The 20231-nt window shown below is 37.8% G+C and overlaps 1 protein-coding gene and 1 pseudogene across 2 annotated transcripts in view; both read right to left on the reverse strand.

Moving 5' to 3' along the window:
- Positions 1–20231, reverse strand: part of POC1B (POC1 centriolar protein B) — a 111716-nt gene that overhangs the window by 54334 nt on the left and 37151 nt on the right. For both annotated transcript variants that reach the window (XM_070409609.1, XM_070409608.1), the window contains exons 5-8: positions 4854–4961; positions 4609–4724; positions 3359–3492; positions 1118–1186 (exon numbers count right to left, since the gene is read on the reverse strand). In XM_070409609.1, the coding sequence (XP_070265710.1) occupies positions 1118–1186; positions 3359–3492; positions 4609–4724; positions 4854–4961 (427 nt within the window). The remainder of the gene's footprint in view (positions 1–1117; positions 1187–3358; positions 3493–4608; positions 4725–4853; positions 4962–20231) is intronic.
- Positions 16036–16138, reverse strand: LOC139007712 (small nucleolar RNA U3; annotated as a pseudogene).

Genomic DNA, 20231 nt, shown 5'->3' on the forward strand with positions numbered 1-20231 from the left:
ACGATGGAATACTATGCTGCTGTTAAAAAGAAGGAACTCCTACCATTTGCAACATCATGGATGGAACTGGAGAGCATTATGCTAAGTGAAACAAGCCAGTCAATGAAGGAAAAATACCACATGATCTCACTCATTCATGGATAATAAAGACCATTACAAACTTTTGAACAATAATAGATACAGAGGCAGAGCTGCCTCAAACTGATTGTCAAACTGCAGTGGGAAGGCCAGAGAGAGTTGGGGGGCAGGAGGGAGGGGAGTAAGAGATCAACCGAAGGACTTGTATGCATGCATATAAGCATAACTAATGGACATAAGACACTGGGGGGTAAGGGAGGGTAGGGGTTTGTCAAGGGCGGGGGGGAAAAAAGGACACTTATGTAATACCCTTTGTAATACTTTAAGCGAAAAAAAAAAAAAAAAAAAAACAACAAACAAACAAAAAATTAAACAAGTTGGCAATTTATTTACTTGCATATACAAGCAATAGAGTGGATTTAAAAAAAATGAATATACAAAAATGCCTCTCAAAATAGGAAGGCTAGATAAATATTTCAACATTACTACTTCTCAATACTTTTTTAAGGGTGAGAGATCTAGCCATCTGAATTGCCTTCATGTCGTTTAAAATTCATATTAAGAAAATAACATTACCTTAAAATCCTCTTTTTTTTCCCCAAAGCCCAAAACCATGTTGTCTACCATAGTCAATAAATCTGACTATGAATGACTTTTGGTTATTTTAAGTAAATGCAAAATTGCTACATAAACAATTTATATTTACAATCCTCAAGAACCTTAACATTTCAAACACAAGATACAGTCAAAATATTAGGCAACAATTCAAGTGAAAGTGCCACATTAATATTTGGCATACAATAAGTGTCAGTTACATGTATAAGTGTAGAGACAAGCAAAGAAAATAATTGCTATTTGAGTTCCAAGAATTTTCAAAACTGTCACAATTTCAGCTATGAAATAACAGACGTCCTGGCATTAAGTTAAAATATAAATTCATTGGAACATATACAAACTAGCTGGTTGTGAAAATCTGTGCTGAGGTCTTGGACTCCTTTGTCCTAACCTAATCAAAGAGGGAGCTGAAAGACGTACAAACCTGCATATCTGCGCCTCCTGATGAAAATAGCTCTCCACCTTTTGAAAATGAAACAGTAAAGACAGGTCCCTAAAATATAAATGGAAATTTAAAAAAAGTTACTTGGTGATGTTTTCTTATGGCCAAGCATACTGTGAATATTAATTTTTTTCTAATTTATGTAGACTACTGATGCAATAAGTCTGAGAGAACATATCCAACTGCTAGCAACTAATGCAGGTAGAGAGCAGGTAATCAAAGAACCAACCCAATTATATTAAAACACATATAAATGATATTAAATGAAAAAGAAATTCTAATAAAAATTTAAAAAACACCTCTTTTTCCTTTTAAAGAAAAGCTTGTACATATGTAATTACAAGCTTTTCCAATTACAGAATTTCTGTTAAGACTTGTCTGGCTTTGGACTCTTTATTCAACAAATCACTAGCAGAAACTAAATGATAACTCTGAGAGTGATTAAGAATGAAGCTACATGAAAAAAAGGCCATATTCCATTTTCTGACTTCAACAGGCTTCATTGAGTCACCCTTCATGTGGGCAACAGTGAGCCACTAATAGTTTTAAAAGCAGGATATAGACAGGAGGAGAGTTGTGATGAAAATTGATGTCACAAACACTTTGTAAAGCATATGACTATAACCACTATACTGTGCACCTGAAACTAAAACAAAATAATATTGAGTGAAAACTGATCTTGCAATTGTGAGATGATGGACTGAAGTAAGAATGAATGGTTGGAGGCCAGTTAGGAAGTTACTGCAATTATTTGGGTGAGAGGTAATGAGAACTTGAAATTGAGCAATGACTGTGAAGTTGGATAAGACTACACTAGGCACAGTCACAACATTCATAGCCTCTGGGTCAACTTTTCAATCCAGATAAGAGTACTGGTATTTCAAAATACCAGTATATTCTGTTCTGTTAATGTGCCCTTAATCTATACAAGAAAACTTCTGGGGGAAAACACCTTATATTTTTAAGTAGACAACCCCACAGATTTAGGTTATTGTAGCCCCATAAACATCTTTTTCCTCCACATTGTGAAAAATTCCACCTTTGTGTATAAATTTTTCTTCTAAAATATTGTTTATCTTTTTTTCTATTAATCTATTTCCATGGGTATTTTAATCCTTGGCTACTTTTATTGGTTATTTATTCAGCTTAAATACACACACGAGCTGGTTCGTGTCTATTTCTGCTTCACACTAACACAGCTGCAGAGCAAATGACAAAGCAAGCAGGAAGCCAAGCAAGATATATGAAGGCAGAAAAAAACCCTTCTCCCCTAGACCACTGAGCCTATTCTATTTCTGGATATAAACTGCTTATACTTGGTTAAAAGGAAGTATCTAGTACTTTTTTTAAAGGATGCATTCTAAAAAATTTAGAGGAGTTTGAATATTTACCCAGAAAGGAGGACTAGTTTACATACTTAAAAAGTTTTTCTTTCGGGTGTTATATGCCGGTGTGTGTGTGTGTGTGTGTGTGTGTGTGTGTATGAGTGTGTGTGTAATTGAACAAGCTCAATAATAGGACCTCACTTCCCCACTGGGTTATAAACCAACTGAGAAATAACACAAAAAAATAAGGCACATGAGAGCCAAATATCACCTTTCATACTGATAAAGGTTTGCAAAGAAAGAATGTGGCTTTATGTGTGCAAATGGGCTTTCTAGATCTGAATACCAGAATGAGTCAGATCTGAGTTCCCAGTCATAGGCAAGACTGGACAAGGGCAGGCCTCCCCACAATAAGTATCAGAGGAAAAGTAAGGGCAGGCTTACTTCCAAGAGTAGAGGTCATTGGGCTCTACTTGTTGTTAAATTTCTCCTTTTAATCTCACCAGACTAGTGAAAGAAATGACTGCGGGGGTGTGAGAGGCTGAGTGTCAGAGCTAGTGGGACAGCCTCCACATGAGAAGAAAGATCAGAGGTTGGGAAAAAATGTATCTATCACCACTTAACCAGTTAAACCTAAACTACATCCTGATGAAGATAATAATGAAAGATTAATTTAATGGCTATAAAAGATACACATTAATTTTGACAAGAATTATAATAAATATTATTTCTAATAGTTGCTTCTAGAGGATGAAAGCATTATCTTGGAGGCAAAAATATTTTTTTATGACAGCAGCAATGTATGTTATACTTGGAAAAGTAATAAAAGCATATAATAAAATGGATCAAAACTTTAAAATATATATCATTTAAAAAACAAAAATCTCAGTGTTAGTACCGAATGTCCTTGAAGTGTATATATGAGCCTTCCTTCTAGTAGGTCCAAAATCTTAAGTGTACCATCTGAAGAAGCAGTGATGAGATAGTTACCCGAAGGATGGAATGATACACAATTAACTCCGCCACTGTGAACTGATTTGTAGAAAATAAAGCAAAAACTTTAGAGAACAATTCTTAATTCTATCGGTAAAGATGCCCCTTGGATCTATTAGCAATATTTGGTTGAAAACAAAAATCAATTAGAGGCAATGTCTCCACAACAGCAAATTTCTAAGTAGCTTACTAAAACAAATAAGTAGTTTGGCATCATATAGCTTGAGTATCCTGCTAATGAGAAAGAATAGCTTTCAATATGAGAATATGTCATGGAAAAATGATCTTGTTAACCATATAACTAAAAGTCTTCAGATATATTACCAATATAACCAACAGTTAATTATTACCAGCTCACAAAAGGTATACAACCTTGCCTTAAGCTAAATTTAGTAATCAATTATAGCTTGGCACTAAGGGGTAAAGAGTGTGGAGATATATTTGGAGAAGGGCACAATCTTGCCAGTTTGAGCAATCATTTCTCATTTCACCATCTTTCCAATAGGAGGCAGTATAACACAGTGATGGAAAGTGTAAACAGAAAGACCCAGGTCAATTTTCAATTCTTTTAGGAGGTCGCTTAAAGCCTCTTTAAGCCTCAATTTCCTTATCTTTAAATGGGAGTAATAATAATAATACCGCCTCTTGGGGCTGTTGTGAAGAGATTTATCAGTATAGCTACATGGTAAATATTACACTTAAGTCTGAGAAATGTGGACTTAATGTAAACCCAATATAAACCAAGAAACTGATTTATTTCTCTTTTAACTTTAATACATAGGCACAGTCAGATGTTGTTTTCTACCAGTTATAACAAGTATTTGTGCCAATTTCTATCCCCGACTTCTCATAATTATATAATCAGAGTTACTCCAGCAAATAACCAGAGTTTGCAAGTCTCACAGTAATCTCTTTCTTTTTTCTTTATAGTCCTGGCATCATTTTTAAGGTGCCTCCACCTCCCTCTCCACTCTGGCATCTACCCCAGCTTCTCAGACCATGCTGCTGAGGGGGCTGACTGTCTTTCAGTCAGTTCAAGGCAGCCTGTGGCTCTTGTTAAGAGGGCCAGGCCACACTGAGAAGGGTAGTCTGTCAGTTGAAGAGTTTCCCAGGAGCCCACTCAACAACTGAATTCTTTTGTTATAGAAATTGTACCTTGATAATGCTGGAGTAATTTGTTTAATCGTATATCCCAGATTTTCACAGTATGATCAGAACCTGCTGAAGCTATGCATGTACCATTAGGGCTAAAATCCACAAAATTTGCAAACCTAGGAGGAAAGGATAAGATGGTCTCATATTTTTATTTCTTTACTTTCATTTCTTTATTTGAACTGTAATGAATTAAATGTCTCCTTATTAAACCACATCACATAAATGCACAAATAGAATGGACTTACCCTATAGAATCTGAGAAATTACTGACACACTGCTTACTTGTGGTATCCCAAATTTTTATAGTTTTATCCTCACTACATGATACAATTAGTCTTCCATCGGGGGAAAATCTGGAAAGCACAAGAAAGAAGACTGTTTCTGTGAAAGGCTCCCGATAATCACAATCACAGCCATCCCACTCCCACCGTAAACAAGTCAGGCTGTACATATTAAATATTGGAGACCACTGTTACCACACGGTGCAGCAAAGTCTTATTCTGCAACCACCATCTTTTCAACTAAAAATAAGCACGACAAAGGACACTGATAGGCCATTAAAAGATCAAATCACACCATATAGATCAGTGGTTCTCAACCTTCCTAATGCCGCGACCGTTTAATACAGTTCATGTTGTGGTGACCCCCAAGCATAAAATTATTTTCGTTGCTACTTCATAACTGTAATTTTGCTACTGTTATGAATCATTATGTAAATATCTGATATGCAGGACGTATTTTCATTGTTACAAATTGAACATAAAGCGTAGTGATTAATCACAGAAACAATATGTAATTATATACATGTTTTCCGATGGTCTTAGGCGAACCCTGTGAACGGGTCATTCGACCCCCAAAGGGTCGCGACCCACAGGCTGAGAACCGCTGATATAGATTAACCAAGGTTCTTCTCCTTTCATTCTTTTATTTAAATAATTTAGCTTTATGGCACCTGTTGTAATTTTTTGGTTCATCTCTGCACTCCTTCCAAGCCAAGTACCTTGCCTTTTTTCTTTTTGCCATGTACCTTGCTTTTTAAAACATCTTTATTTCTTTCTCCTATATCTGTCATTTTTTTGGTGTTATCCATATGACCCAAGAGAGCCTTTATTGTTCACCCCCCTCAACCCTGTAGTTAAGTTTTTTATAAGAAAAGGACTTGTGTGTTTAGAATTAAAATTAAATGATATCATCAACAAAAGAACCAGCTCCCCAAACCCATAAGTTTCTGGACATGAGGAGGCCAGAGAGCTCCACTGGACTGAAAGTAGAACAACTCATTAACATGGGACGGAAACTCCTTCACGGACACACCTATCATCCACATGCCCCATTAAAAAGCAAATGACTAAACTCTCACATGGCTTGTCTACTGTTTCTATGCTCTCTTTTCATTTTAAGATCCTTTTCAAAGTTTCCCCCTACCCTAAGTGCCTTTCTAGGATAGAAGAGCAGAAGACCAAAAAAAATTTTTTTTAGACTACTAGAAAATTATGAATAGTATTTTTGTCATTAATATTTTAGTGATAACAAAACCCCCCAAAAGACAAATTTAGGTCACAGACTGATTATGTTTCAATCTTATTGGTATTTCTCTCTAGGCCCAGATTGCTATAAGTCATCAATTGTGGGTGTGGATTATAATTAAAGGCTTTTCTTTTTATTCTCTCTCATTTGATCCTCTCCTCCCTTCCTGTTCTTAAGGCTGACCTAAGAATAATTCTTCCTGACAGAAAACTTGGGATCTGAGGCCTATGGATTCACCATTAAAAAAAGAAAAGACACAGAAGCACAATTAAATTCTACATAAAATAATCTTTAAAATTCAAGAAAATAATCTTGTAAGAAAATATCTTCCATGATGGTAGTTCAGGGTGATTTTATAATAATGTAATATATTATTAATCTTTTTCAGCAGAAAATATGTGATGAAGATTCAAATATGAAGGACAGTATTCTAGAAATGCTCCAAACAGATGAAATTTATTTTACACAGACCCTGGGGATAAATTTTACATAATAATGTAAACAACTAATTCAATGAATTAAATTGCATCTCTTAAGAAGCTATCTTTAAAAAATATTACCTAATGTGAATATTTCTTCAAATGGTAAGAATATTTCTGAGATGACTTGATTCTTACATTTTAAGAGAGCAATGATGAAAAAAAAGTAATAAAATGGAATGATCAGATTAAAAACAAAGTACAGAAATCCTCACCCTACATTATTGACTAAATCCTACCACCACCACCATCATCACTATCCTGCTAACCCTATAGCAACTCTTTTAATCCTCAATCAACCCTACAAAACAGGTGCTACTGCTAGCCTCAATTTACAGATGTATAAACGGGGCACATAAAGGATCAGTAACTGCCAGAGTCACGCGACCAGGAAGATGAGAACCAGACAATCTGGTTCCATAGCTAAACTCTCAGTCACTCTGCTGGGTCCCTACTGAAAGGGAAGTGTCTTCTCCTGGCCAAAGGATTTGGGACACATAAAGTTCTGTGTGGCTCCTGTGTGACCACAAAAGGCCCTAAAGTGGAGAAGCTTGAGGCAGTGCTCCTCAGACACTCCGTGATCGGCTCTGACAGGTAACCACTGGACTATCCTTTAATAAAAATCCGCTTGCATTACCATACACTGTCAGTGTTCCAGACGAGTTTATGGGAAGGACATTAATTCATTCATTCATTCATTCATTCAAATATTCACTGAGCACCTGCCAGAACCAGGCACTGGACAACGTGCTGGGTCACAGGAATATAGTGGCAAATGAAATGGAGATCCCTGTGTCCAGGAAGCTTTCAATCTAGGGCGTTAACAGAAGGGAGGGCACACAAATAATATGTTGTAGACAGTGATAAAACAAAAAATGTGCCAATTTATCATTAGAAACTCCATCGAAGAAACATGTTTTTAAAGCAACTTGTGAAAAAGAGAAAGGAGGTATACTGGCCAGATAGAATTCATCCTAAGAAGGAGGGGCTATAAATAAGAGACATTTTTCAAACTAGAAATTTATCTTGAGCAGGATGGGTTATAGTCTGAGAGAAGCTTCCCCATGCTAAAGGAAGGAAGGGAGGGCAAACATCCGATAGAGAACAGAGGAGGTAGTGGGAAGAAGCTGGCAGCAGAGGGAGAGGTTTCTACCTCCAACTCCACATGACCAGAGGGGGACTCAGGTAAAGGCCCTGCCCCTCCTCTGGACACTATATTATAATTCCTGCTTTCTGTGTATGTTTTTTGCCTTTGGAGGGGTTAAAAGTAAAGATGGTGGCTTGTATCTTCTCCTTCCCTTTCACTTTTAATTAGATTCATAAAAAAATAAGTAAGCACCAATAAAATGGGCTTTTCTTTGCCCTGACTTTGATCAGGGCTCTGAGACATTAATAGATTTCTAATTCTCTAATTCAGTACCATCAACAGCCTTTTAAAATTTCCAGAGACTGTGTCACCAAGATGGATATTATATTAGTCAATGGTGACTAATGGATCAGGAGATGTGGACTGTCTATAAGGCATTTGAAAAGTTAATTGAACTAGTTACTATTCAATCCTTTAAAATGTATTGGTACTCATTTGAGAGAATGAGGAAATTCTTGAACACTTTCCAGAAAAACTGGTTCACATTTCCTTGAAAGCAGCCTAAGAGTTATATAATAGATCTTTAACTTGGAATCTATGGAGTTCCCAAAACTGTATGTAAAACTGCATGTCTATATGTACATAAATAGTTATTCATTCATTACACAGCCAAATGGGCCCATGAACCATGAGACGTTTTAAAGTGGTTTCATAAGAAATCAAAATATTCATTTAAATATTTATCATTAGATAAGAATTCTATAAAAACAAATTAATAGCCCTCAGGATTGTGAGACCAGAGTGGGCATTGTCCATGTCCTTTAAGAAACAAATCATTAGTATGTGGTACTCTGAAGTCAGCAGTATTCAACAGGAGAGGGAAGCAGCAAAAAGCAGTGGAAATAAGACTGCCCAGTTAATACAGAGTTTTGCAACTGCCCAGCTCTGTAACCTTGTGAAACTCATAAGCCCCCTGGCCACCACTTTCTATTTAGATAATGTGAGACTTTCGATTGCATTCAGACCTCAAACTTTCATAGACTCAAAAAACAAGCAGTTTCAGTTTGCTTTAATGGGGTTGTGTTTACATATTGAAGTTGAAGTTCAAGACAATAAGCAAAATATTTATGTTTTTTTAAGTGCTGGTCAGCATTAGAAGAGAAACCATCTGTTGCAGTAACAGGATTCACTCCTGCAACTGTTGAGAGACAAAAAACAGATAAAAAAGGTACAAAAACATTTAAGTATGATAATTATTTGTTGGGTCATCCATCATTTATGTGCCCAGACTTCTCTCCTGGATCTCCACCCTTAAGTACAATTGCCTACTGGGTGTCTCCTCTTGGATAGCCCTAGGTACCCCTGACTCTGAACTTATCCAAATCTAAACTCACCTTCCTCCTCAGACAGCTTCTTCTCCAGTGTTACTTTCTGAATAAACAGTTTCTGAAGTCAGAAACCTAGCAATCATGCTGGATTCCTCTTTCCCTTCCACTCCCCTACATTGTAATCCATGATTAGCCCCATCTCTTCAAACCACAATGGCCCCGCTGTGTCATTCTCTACATGCAAGAAAATTGATCTTTAAATTGGAAATCAAATTTTTCAAATTAAAACCATTTGGTGGTTTCACATTTCCCTTGGGAAAAAGTCTGACACCCTTGGATCTGCCCTCCTGTCTCTTCATCTTCATCACCCCCCCTCTTTCTGACACCACACCCCTCTTTTTTCTCAGGACCTTGCTCCTGCCTCGGCTGTTTCCTCACAGACGTTTGTTCCCTATGCCTCAAATACCCACCCCCTACTCTTTATCTAGTTTGAATTACCTAAAAGGATCTTACTCCTTCAAGTCTCTGCTCCCCTCACTTTTTCATGAAAAGCCTTCCTGAATTTCCCCTTCCCCCACGTTAACTCCTCAGGAGGTGTTCTTAACATTACTCATATGCACACGCCTCCCTTACAGCCACGTGTTCTGTTTACTTCCCTAACAAAATGTGAGCTCCAAGACCACATCTGTCTTATTCACAGTTGTGTCCCTAGGCACAGTGCACAGTACTGACTACATCCTCAGTAAACATTTACGGCACAAGAAAAAAAACTTTCTAAGGGAATTCGCACTAACTTAGAATTACAGCCAATGAGAGCTTATACTTAAAATCTTTGCAATTTGTCACACAATATGAACATACTTAATGCCACTGAACTATATATTGAAAATGGTAAATTTTATCTTATATATATTTTAGCATAATAACAAAAATACCTTCAATTTAGATGGCTAACGATCTCATGTAACACTACCAACAACTGAAAATTAAAGGCAGATTTTCCCCCTAAAAATTAAAAGCAATAATGTTGGAAAAGTCTCATTAAGTTCTACTTATTTTTGACTAAGAATACCATAAAGATAACTAAGTTATCTCACATTATACATTATTTTTTAAAACTCAGGGCTACAATAATCCTAACATTTACTTATTTATCTATTTATTTTAATAGAGTCTTTTTATTTATCTTTTAAAATACTTTATTGTTGAAAGTATTACATATGTCTCCTTTTTCCCCCATTGACCTCTACCTGCCCACTCCCACCCCCCAGCAAAGGCCTTCACCCCCTCTACTGTCTGTGAATCCTAACTTTTAAAAGCATTATTTTGCCCCCAAAATAGGTAATAATTCTCACCCATATATATATATATATATTTCAAAAGATAAATGTTTTTTCTCCATTACTAATTAAAGGAAAATTACTTCGTTTAAAAATCTAGGAAAGGGGACATCTGTAATACTTTTAATAATAAACATTTTAAAAAGATAAAAAAAACTAGGAAATATAGTAAGTAAAAAAGTTCATAGTTCCATCACCCAAGTTCCAGTTAATATTTTGTGTGTAATAGGTACTTTACCTTTGTTCATGTATACTCCTTCCATATTATAATCATAAGTTCTGAATTTTGTCTGCCCTCTTCCCCTAAGATAAACATGTTTTAATGTAATTACTTGCTTATATTTCCCTTTTTTATGGCTACATAATAATCTAAACTATTTAACCAGTTTTCTTTATTCAGAAAAAAATGCTTGTTTACAATATTTCACCATTATAAATTATCCTGAAAGCAGTATTTTTGAGTATAAGGCATTTTCCTTTGAATACAAAAGGGTATTTAGAATAAATTTCTAGTTGTGGAATTGCTGTAACAAAGACTCCTGATATATTTTGCACACGGATTTCTAAAAAGACTAAACTTATATTTTAAAAGCATTAATATATTTCCCAATAGCTGGTATATCTTAAAAATATTTCTGTAAATTAAGATGAATGGTCATAAACAATGGTTAGTACAGAGAACATAACTGTTCATCTCTTTTTACACCAATGGGGACCACACCACCTCTGCGCCCTGTGGAGTAAGTCTGGGCTTCAGGGAAAAGCTCATAAGTACTGGGCACACAGAATTTTTATTAATTAAGTACATGGCATATATTCAAAATTCAATGACTAAAGGGAGAAACAATTGCTCTAATGACCCTCTATATTCATTTAAATACACTGTCCATGCATTTGGAGGAAGAACAGTATCATTTAGACTATTTTTAGAATTTAATTGCTTAATTCATCTACAATTTTTCTAAATGTATGGTATGCAATACAAATCCTACTTTACATTTTTCCAAATAGAAATCCAACTATCTTAACTAGTACCATTATCATCATATTTTAATTTCCATAGTTTTATACTGAGTTCGTTCTAATTTTTTTCCTGTCACTGTTTCTTGATTATTCTTGCACATTTATCTCATCCTTATGAATATTGAAATTAGCTAGTCAGGTTCCACTAAATTCCTTTGGCAGAACTTTCAGTTCTGGACAAGGGGGACTTATATCCCTACCACAAACAATCATACTGCTGGGCAAAGTAAACTAAACAGCTGTTTTTAGACACTGTACAGAAACAACACAGGGTTTTGAATCCTGACACATGGAAACAAATGAGATGAGCACCAAATCCAAACCAGATTTCTACCTGGGAGCATTTTTCAGTCCATGGCACAAGGACATAGAGCCCAAGGAGACAGCAGCAATCTTGCTGGGCAAAGAAAACAGAAATTAGAATTCAGAACTGCTACGGGGCTGGAGTTTAGAGGGCAGGAAGTGAGAAAGACACTATGAAGAGCAGAACCCCCAAAAGATCTGCCTATGAATTCCACTGAGTCTTTGGTCAAATACAAAGCTGCTTATGCACAGGGGACTGAGGCTTGGCAGAGAACAATTACTGGGAGACTGGGAGCTGAACAGATTACATATAAGGGGAGTATCAATAAAAATGATCTCCACCTTCATATTAAAAAATGCAAACCAGAAGACACTGGGATGACATATTTAAAGTCCTAAAGAAAAAGTACCCACTGAACTAGAATTCAACATCTCAGCAAAAATATCCTTTAAAGAGGATCAACAAAAAGTTGAGAGAATTTATTACCAATAGACCTGCACTACAAGAATAGTAAATAAAGTTTGTTAGGCTGAAGGGAAATGATACCAGATGGAGACCTGGATCTACACAAAGGAATAAAGAGAGCTAGAAAAGGCAAATATGGGGGTACATACTATTAATAGATTTTTTGTTTCTTATTTCTTTGAAAAATGGTTGCTTAATGTATTGTGGGCTGATATCATATATAGATATAAGAGGTGGGTAAATGAAGTATATTTTGGTAAGTTCTAACATTAGAACTTTTACAAGTTCTGACACATATAAAATTAATTCAAGAGTACAGAGTGATATGTTAAGAAAGTATATTGTAACTTTTAGAAATTACCAATAAAAACACACACAACATGGACAAAGAATAAAGCTAAAAAGCCTGCAGAGGAAATAAAATGGGATACTAAGAAATACTCAAGTAATCCAAAAGAAAAGCAGGGAAAAGAAAGAAACAAATGAGATAAATAGAAAACAAAGAGAGGAGAAAAAATGGCGGAGGCTTAGACGGACGTGTTGGTGCTTTGTCCCGGAGCAGATAGGGGCGAGCAGCTGAAACGGGTAACAAGCAGCCCGATCAAGCTGGGGAGGTTCAGCTGAGAGACAGTCTGCAGCCAGGAAAGACAGAGAACTCCTAAAAAATGCGGATGGTTAGAGATTGAGGCTGAAACCTCCCCCTGGGCTCCAGCACAGCGGCGAGACCGCACCATCTTGGGTAGCGGTTACCGGCATCCAGAGATCGGCTACTAACCCGGAGGCTACTAACCCGGAGGCAAAGACTTGCAAGCAGCGCGACTGCAAGAGCCCAGAGGAGACCTGCACCCCTCCACGGAAAGGTTAGACTTACCCCAAAGGTGCGGTTTGCAGTTCAGGTTGGAGCGAGGAACGCGCGCGCGGGCGCAGGGGGAAATCTGCGCCCTCCAAAATCCGCGCCCATAGAGGCCAGCGTGACTCGCAAGTGGGGAGGGCTCCCGCAGGGCTGCTGCCAGAAGGTAACACTATAAATGAGCCCATAGTTGGACTGGATGCAAAAGGGCTGCCTCAGAGTTTCCCTGATAGCCAGCTACTTGTTGCCAGGGGCTTGAGCGCGCGCAGACACTCCGCGCGGTTCTGGAGGGTGGAACCCTGCGAGTTCAAACAGCTTCCCAGGCTCTTGTTTGCACACTTCCTCTTACTTCTGTGAGTTTGATTGTTGACCCCAGTACATGTGATTGTCCAGTTGGGGTCACTAGCAGAGCTTGTAGGGGAAGATTGTTTTGGGGGAGCCTGGGAAACAGAGCTGGGAGTGGCACCTGGGGAACCAGCTCTGGGCTGAGCTGGTTCAGGTACAATAGAGAGCTCCTGGTCAGAGAGAACTTATAGCCTCGGAGGTCAATCCAAACACACTGCCACCCAGAGGCAGAGCCACGAACTGACTCTTCTGTAAATACAGATAAGGCAATAAGGGGATTTTACAGCCGGCCTTAAAATCAGGACTGTGGCTTACAACACGGAGGAACAGTGTATCAGAGGGAAATTCAACATTCTCCTGAATTCCGGGCGTGCCAGTAAGAAGAGTAGAAGATCTGAAGCACCTGCATTACTGCACATTTTTATTTTTATTTTTTTAAATTACTTTTTCTCCTTTTAACTAAGAAAACATTTTTTTTGCTTTTTTTTCTTTTTTCTTTTTCTCCATCACCTGATTTTGCCCTTTCAGCTACTACATTTTTATTTTTAACTAGTATTATTACCGCTACCATTTTACCATTTTTTAAAGTGTCATTTTATTTTGTCTTTATTTTATTTTGGGACTAATGTTCTCCATTCTATTTTCATCGTTCCTTTAGCAACATTTTTCTCTACCTCAATTTGCCTCTGCGCTAAACAATCTTCCCCACTTTTTCCCTTTTGCTGTCCTGTTTCTCTTACCCTACTCCAGCTTTTGATTTTCCCTATTCTTTTTACCCCCTGTCAAAATTTAACCCTGCTTATATATCCTACGTCCAATCCCCTGTTCTAAATCCTTATACACCTTTCCCTTATCTTCCTTCACTATCCAATTTTTTTTTTCTCTTCTTCTTCTTTTTTTCTCTCTCTATTGTTTTATTGTTGTTTGCTTGATTGACGAGTATATTGGGGTTTTGTTTTGTTTTTTTTTAGGATTGTTTGTGAGGTTAGACTGCTTATTCTTTTTATTTTCCTGCCCCTCCCTCTCCCCCCCTCCCCCCCCGGTTATTTCTGTGCTTCTGTTTCCCCTTGCGTCACTTGATATTATTGGTTGTTTGTAGTTTGTATTCATCTCCAGGAATCTGTTGCTGTAATTTGCTGGTATTAGTGGCGGACCTATAGGAGTTTTCTCCTCATATAAATAGTCTCTTCCCCTTTTATACTTCATTCTCTTTTCTCTCTTACTTTTTTTTTTCCTCCTCTTTTCCCCCTCCCTTTTTCCAATTTCATTTTTGCACTCCTTTTTTTCTTTCTTTCTTTTTTCTCTTCTACCTTTTTCTCTTCTTTCCCCCTTATCTCCCAACTCTCTTAGCTCGGGTGGCCACCTTTATTTGGGGTTAGTAATATTGTAAATACAATAGTGTTCAGTGCCTGGTACGTTGTGCCTTGTTGTGTTGTATTTTGTGCCTTTAAATCAACGCAGCAGATTCAAGCAACAGTGGCCTCCTGATCACCACACGCTCTGCCTGGGGAACAGTTGCTGTGTGTGAAGCCTCCCTCCACCAGCCAGAAGAGCCACCACAACTGTGAACAGCACCCACCAGAGGCCCTGCTATCAACAGAGGAGCCGCTGCTACCACAACCGCCCAAGGAGCAACCACAGCCCGAGGAGCCACTGCCACCCAGGGAGCAGCCACTGCCACCCAGGGTCCAGCCACTGAACGACTCAACAACTAGTCATGTCACTGAGATCAAACATGGGTAGACAAAGAAACCCCCAAAGGAAAGAAAAGGAGGACTCGCCAGAAAAGCAGCTAAGTGAGACAGAGATATGCAACATGACGGAAAAAGAATTCAGAATAAGGTTCCTAGAGTACATGCACCAGATGTTCAAGAAGCAAGAAGAAACAGATGAAAAACTCAACTACTTATGCAAGAAGCTAGAAGAAACAGATGAAAAAATCAACAACTTAAGTAAGTCCCAAGAAGAAATGAAGAGCGACATAGCTGCAATAAAAAACACCATTGAAAGTATCAACAGTAGACTGGGAGAAGCGGAGGACCGAATTAGTGAATTAGAAGACAAGGAAGCAAAACACACTCAAACTGTACTGCAAATGGAGAAAAAAATTAAAAGACAGGAGGAGAGCCTAAGGGAACTTTGGGAGAACATGAAACGAAACAACATACGAATAATAGGGGTGCCAGAACAACAGAATGATGAACATGGATTAGAAAACCTATTCGAAGAAATAATATCAGAAAACTTCCCTGAGGTGGGGAAGAAAAAAGTCACACAAGCCCAGAGAGTCCCAAACAAGGTGAACCCGAAAAGACCCACACCAAGACACATCATAATTACCATGGCAAATGTTCAGGATAAAGAGAGAATCTTACAGGCTGCAAGAGAGAGACGGAAAGTAACATACAAGGGATCTCCCATTAGATTATCAAATGATTTCTCAACAGAAACACATCAGGCCAGAAAAGAATGGACGGAAATCTACAAAGTGATGCAAAGCAAAGGACTGAATCCAAGAATACTCTATCCAGCAAGGCTATCATTCAAAATTGAAGGGGAAATAAGAAGCTTCACAGACAAAAAAGGGCTAAGGGAGTTTATCACCACCAAGCCAGCCATGCAAGAAATGCTAAAGGGACTGGTGTAAAAAGAAGAAATATCAAGCTCAGAAAGAAAACAGCCACACACACACACAAAAAAAGAAATGGCTACAAACAAGTACCTTTCAATAATAACTTTAAATGTAACGAACTATAGAAATGATCCCTGAAAGTATAGTCTTAATAACTTTAAATGTAAATGGACTAAATGCTCCAACCAAAAGACATCGAGTGGCTGAATGGATAAAAAAACATGACCCATACATCTGCTGTCTACAAGAGACCCACCTCATTAGAAGGGACTCACACAGACTGAAAGTGAAGGGATGGAAAAATATCTTTCACGCAAATGGAAAGGAAAAGAAAGCTGGGGTAGCAATACTTATATCTGACAAAATACATCTCAAAGTGAAGGCCATAACCAGAGATAAGGAAGGCCACTTCATAATACTAAAGGGATCAATACAACAAGAAGATATAACCCTGGTAAACATATATGCACCCAATGCAGGAGCACCCACATACATAAGAAAACTTCTGGAAGATATCAGGGGAGAGATCGACAATAATACAATCATAGTAGGGGACTTTAATACACCACTGACATCACTGGATAAATCTGCTAGACAAACAATCAGCAAAGAAACAGCAATCCTAAATGACTCACTAGATCAGATGGACTTAATTGACATCTTCAGAACACTTCACCCCACAGCTGCAGAATATACATTCCTCTCAGGTGCTCATGGGACATATTCAAAAATAGACCACATATTGGGTCACAAGCAAAGTCTCCACAAATTCAAGAAGATTGAAATCATAAAAAGCATCTTCTCAGACCACGATGGCATAATGTTAGAAATAAACTACAATAAAAACAACCCAAAATACTCAAACACTTGGAAGCTGAATAGCATGTTATTAAATATTGATTGGGTTACCGATGACATCAAAGAAGAAATTAAAAACATCCTGGACACTAATGACAATGAAAAAACAACAATCCAAAACCTATGGGACACAATGAAAGCAGTCCTGAGAGGGAAGTTTATAGCTCTACAGGCCTATCTCAAAAAACAAGAAAAAATGGTAGTTAATCATCTAACTCTACAACTCAAAGAATTAGAAAGAGAGCAACAAGAAAACCCCAGAGTGAGCAGAAGGAAGAAGATAATAAAGATTAGAGCAGAAATCAATGAAATAGAGACCAAAAAAACAATACAGAAAATCAATGAAACCAAGAACTGGTTCTTTGAAAGGATAAACAAGATTGACAAACCTCTAGCCAGGCTCACCAAGAAGCAAAGAGAGAGGTCCCAAATAAACCAAAGCAGAAACGATAGAGGCGAAATAACAACAGACCCCACAGAAATACAAATGATTGTTAAACAATACTACGGGCAACTCTACTCCAACAAACTAGACAACCTGGAGGAAATGGACAAATTCCTAGAAAAATACAACATTCCAAAACTCAATCAGGAAGAATCTAAAAACCTCAATAGGCCAATAACTATGGAAGAAATTGAAGCAGTCATCAGAAAGCTTCCAGCAAACAAAAGCCCAGGGCCAGACGGCTTCACAGGGGAGTTTTACCAATCATTCAAGGAAGAACTAAAACCTACCCTCCTCAGACTACTACAAAAAATTCAAGAGGAAGGAACACTTCCATGCTCATTCTATGAAGCCAGCATCACCCTAATACCAAAACCAGGTAAAGACATCACAATGAAAGAGAATTACAGGCCAATATCCCTCATGAACGTAGATGCCAAAATCCTCAACAAAATCTTAGCAAATCGGATCCAGCAGTACATCAGAAGGATCATACACCATGACCAAGTAGGATTTATCCCAGAGATGCAAGGATGGTACAACATCCGTAAATCAATAAATGTGATACATCACATAAACAAATTGAAAGAAAAAAACCACATGGTCATATCAATTGATGCAGAAAAAGCATTCGACAAAATCCAACACCCATTTCTGATAAAAACTCTCAGCAAGGTGGGAATAGAAGGATCATACCTCAACATAATAAAAGCCATATATGACAGGCCCACAGCCAACATCATACTGAATAGACAAAAACTAACACCATTTCCCCTAAGAACAGGAACAAGACAGGGATGCCCACTCTCACCACTCCTGTTCAACATAGTACTGGAAGTATTAGCCATTGCAATTAGGCAAGAAGAAGAAATAAAAGGCATCCAAATTGGAAAAGAGGAAGTAAAACTGTCCTTATTTGCAGATGACATGATATTATACACAAAACCCTAGAGACTCCATCAAAAAGCTACTAGACTTAATACATGAATTTGGCAATGTAGCAGGATACAAAATTAACCCCAAGAAATCTGAGGCATTTCTATACACCAATAGTGAACTTTCAGAAAGAGAGATCAGAAAAACAATCCCATTTACCATCGCACCAAAAAAATTAAGATACCTAGGAATAAACTTAACTAAAGAGGTTAAAGACCTCTACTCAGAAAACTACAGGACGTTGAAAAAAGAGATAGAGGAAGACATAAACAGATGGAAGAACATACCATGTTCTTGGATTGGTAGAATCAACATCATTAAAATGTCCATACTACCCAAAGCAATCTATAAATTCAACGCACTTCCCATTAAAATACCAATGGCCTTCTTCAAAGATCTAGAACGAACTCTCCAAAAATTCATCTGGAATAAAAAAAGACCCCGAATAGCTGCAACGATCCTGAGAAAGAACAAAGTAGGTGGGATCTCAATGCCAGATATCAAGCTGTATTACAAAGCCACTGTTCTCAAAACTGCCTGGTACTGGCACAAGAACAGACATATAGATCAGTGGAATAGAATAGAGAGTCCAGAAATTAGCCCGAACCAATATGCTCAATTAATTTTTGACAAAGGAGGCATGAACATACAATGGAGCCAAGATAGTCTCTTCAATAAATGGTGTTGGGAAAATTGGACAGATATATGCAAGAAAATGAAACTAGACCACCAACTTACACCATACACAAGAATAAACTCAAAATGGATAAAGGACTTAAATGTACGACAGGAAACCATAAAAATTCTAGAAGAACACAAAGGCAACAAAATCTCAGACATATGCCAAAACAATTTCTTCACTGATACAGCTCCTAGGGCAGTTGCAACTAAAGAGAAACTGAACAAATGGGACTACATCAAAATAAAAAGCTTCTGCACAGCAAAAGAAACCATCAACAAAACAACAAGAAAACCCACCTCGTGGGAAAACATATTTGCCAACGTCATATCTGATAAGGGCTTAATCTCCAAAATTTATAGGGAACTCATACAACTTAACAAAAAGAAGATAAACAATCCAATCAAAAAATGGGCAAAGGATCTAAATAGACACCTTTCAAAAGAGGACATTCAGAAAGCCAAGAGACATATGAAAACATGCTCAAAGTCACTAATCATCCGAGAGATGCAAATCAAAACAACAATGAGGTACCATCTCACACCTGTCAGAATGGCCATCATCAACAAATCAACAAACGACAAGTGCTGAAGAGGATGTGGAGAAAAAGGAACACTTGTGCACTGCTGGTGGGAATGCAGACTGGTGCAGCCACTATGGAAGGCAGTATGGAGGTTCCTCAAAAAATTGGAAATGGAACTCCCATTTGACCCTGTGATCCCACTTCTAGGAATATATCCCAAGAAATCAGAAACACCAATCAGAAAGGATATATGTACCCAGATGTTCATAGCAGCACAATTCACCATAGCTAAGATCTGGAAACAGCCTAAGTGCCCATCAGTAGATGAATGGATTAGAAAACTGTGGTACATCTACACGATGGAATAATATGCTGCTGTTAAAAAGAAGGAACTCCTACCATTTGCAACAGCATGGATGGAACTGGAAAGCATTATGCTAAGTGAAACAAGCCAGTCAATGAAGGAAAAATACCACATGATCTCACTCTTTCATGGATAATTAAGACCATTACAAACTTTTGAACAATAATAAATACAGTGGCAGAGCTGCCTCAAACTGATTGTCGGACTGCAGTGGGAAGGCCAGGGAGGGATGGGGGACAGGAGGGAGGGGAGTAAGAGATCAACCGAAGGACTTGTATGCACCCATATAACCATAACTAATGGACATAAGACACTGGGGGGTAAGGGAGGGCAGGGGCTTGTCAAGGGCGGGGGGGAAAAAAGGACACTTATGTAATACCCTTTGTAATACTTTAAGCGAAAAAAAAAATAGAAAACAAAGAGCAAAATGGTAGACTT

This window comes from Myotis yumanensis, unplaced genomic scaffold (assembly GCF_028538775.1).
Source record: "Myotis yumanensis isolate MYYU_CA2020_CCGP unplaced genomic scaffold, mMyoYum1.0.hap1 SCAF_3, whole genome shotgun sequence".
Lineage (NCBI taxonomy): Eukaryota > Metazoa > Chordata > Mammalia > Chiroptera > Vespertilionidae > Myotis > Myotis yumanensis.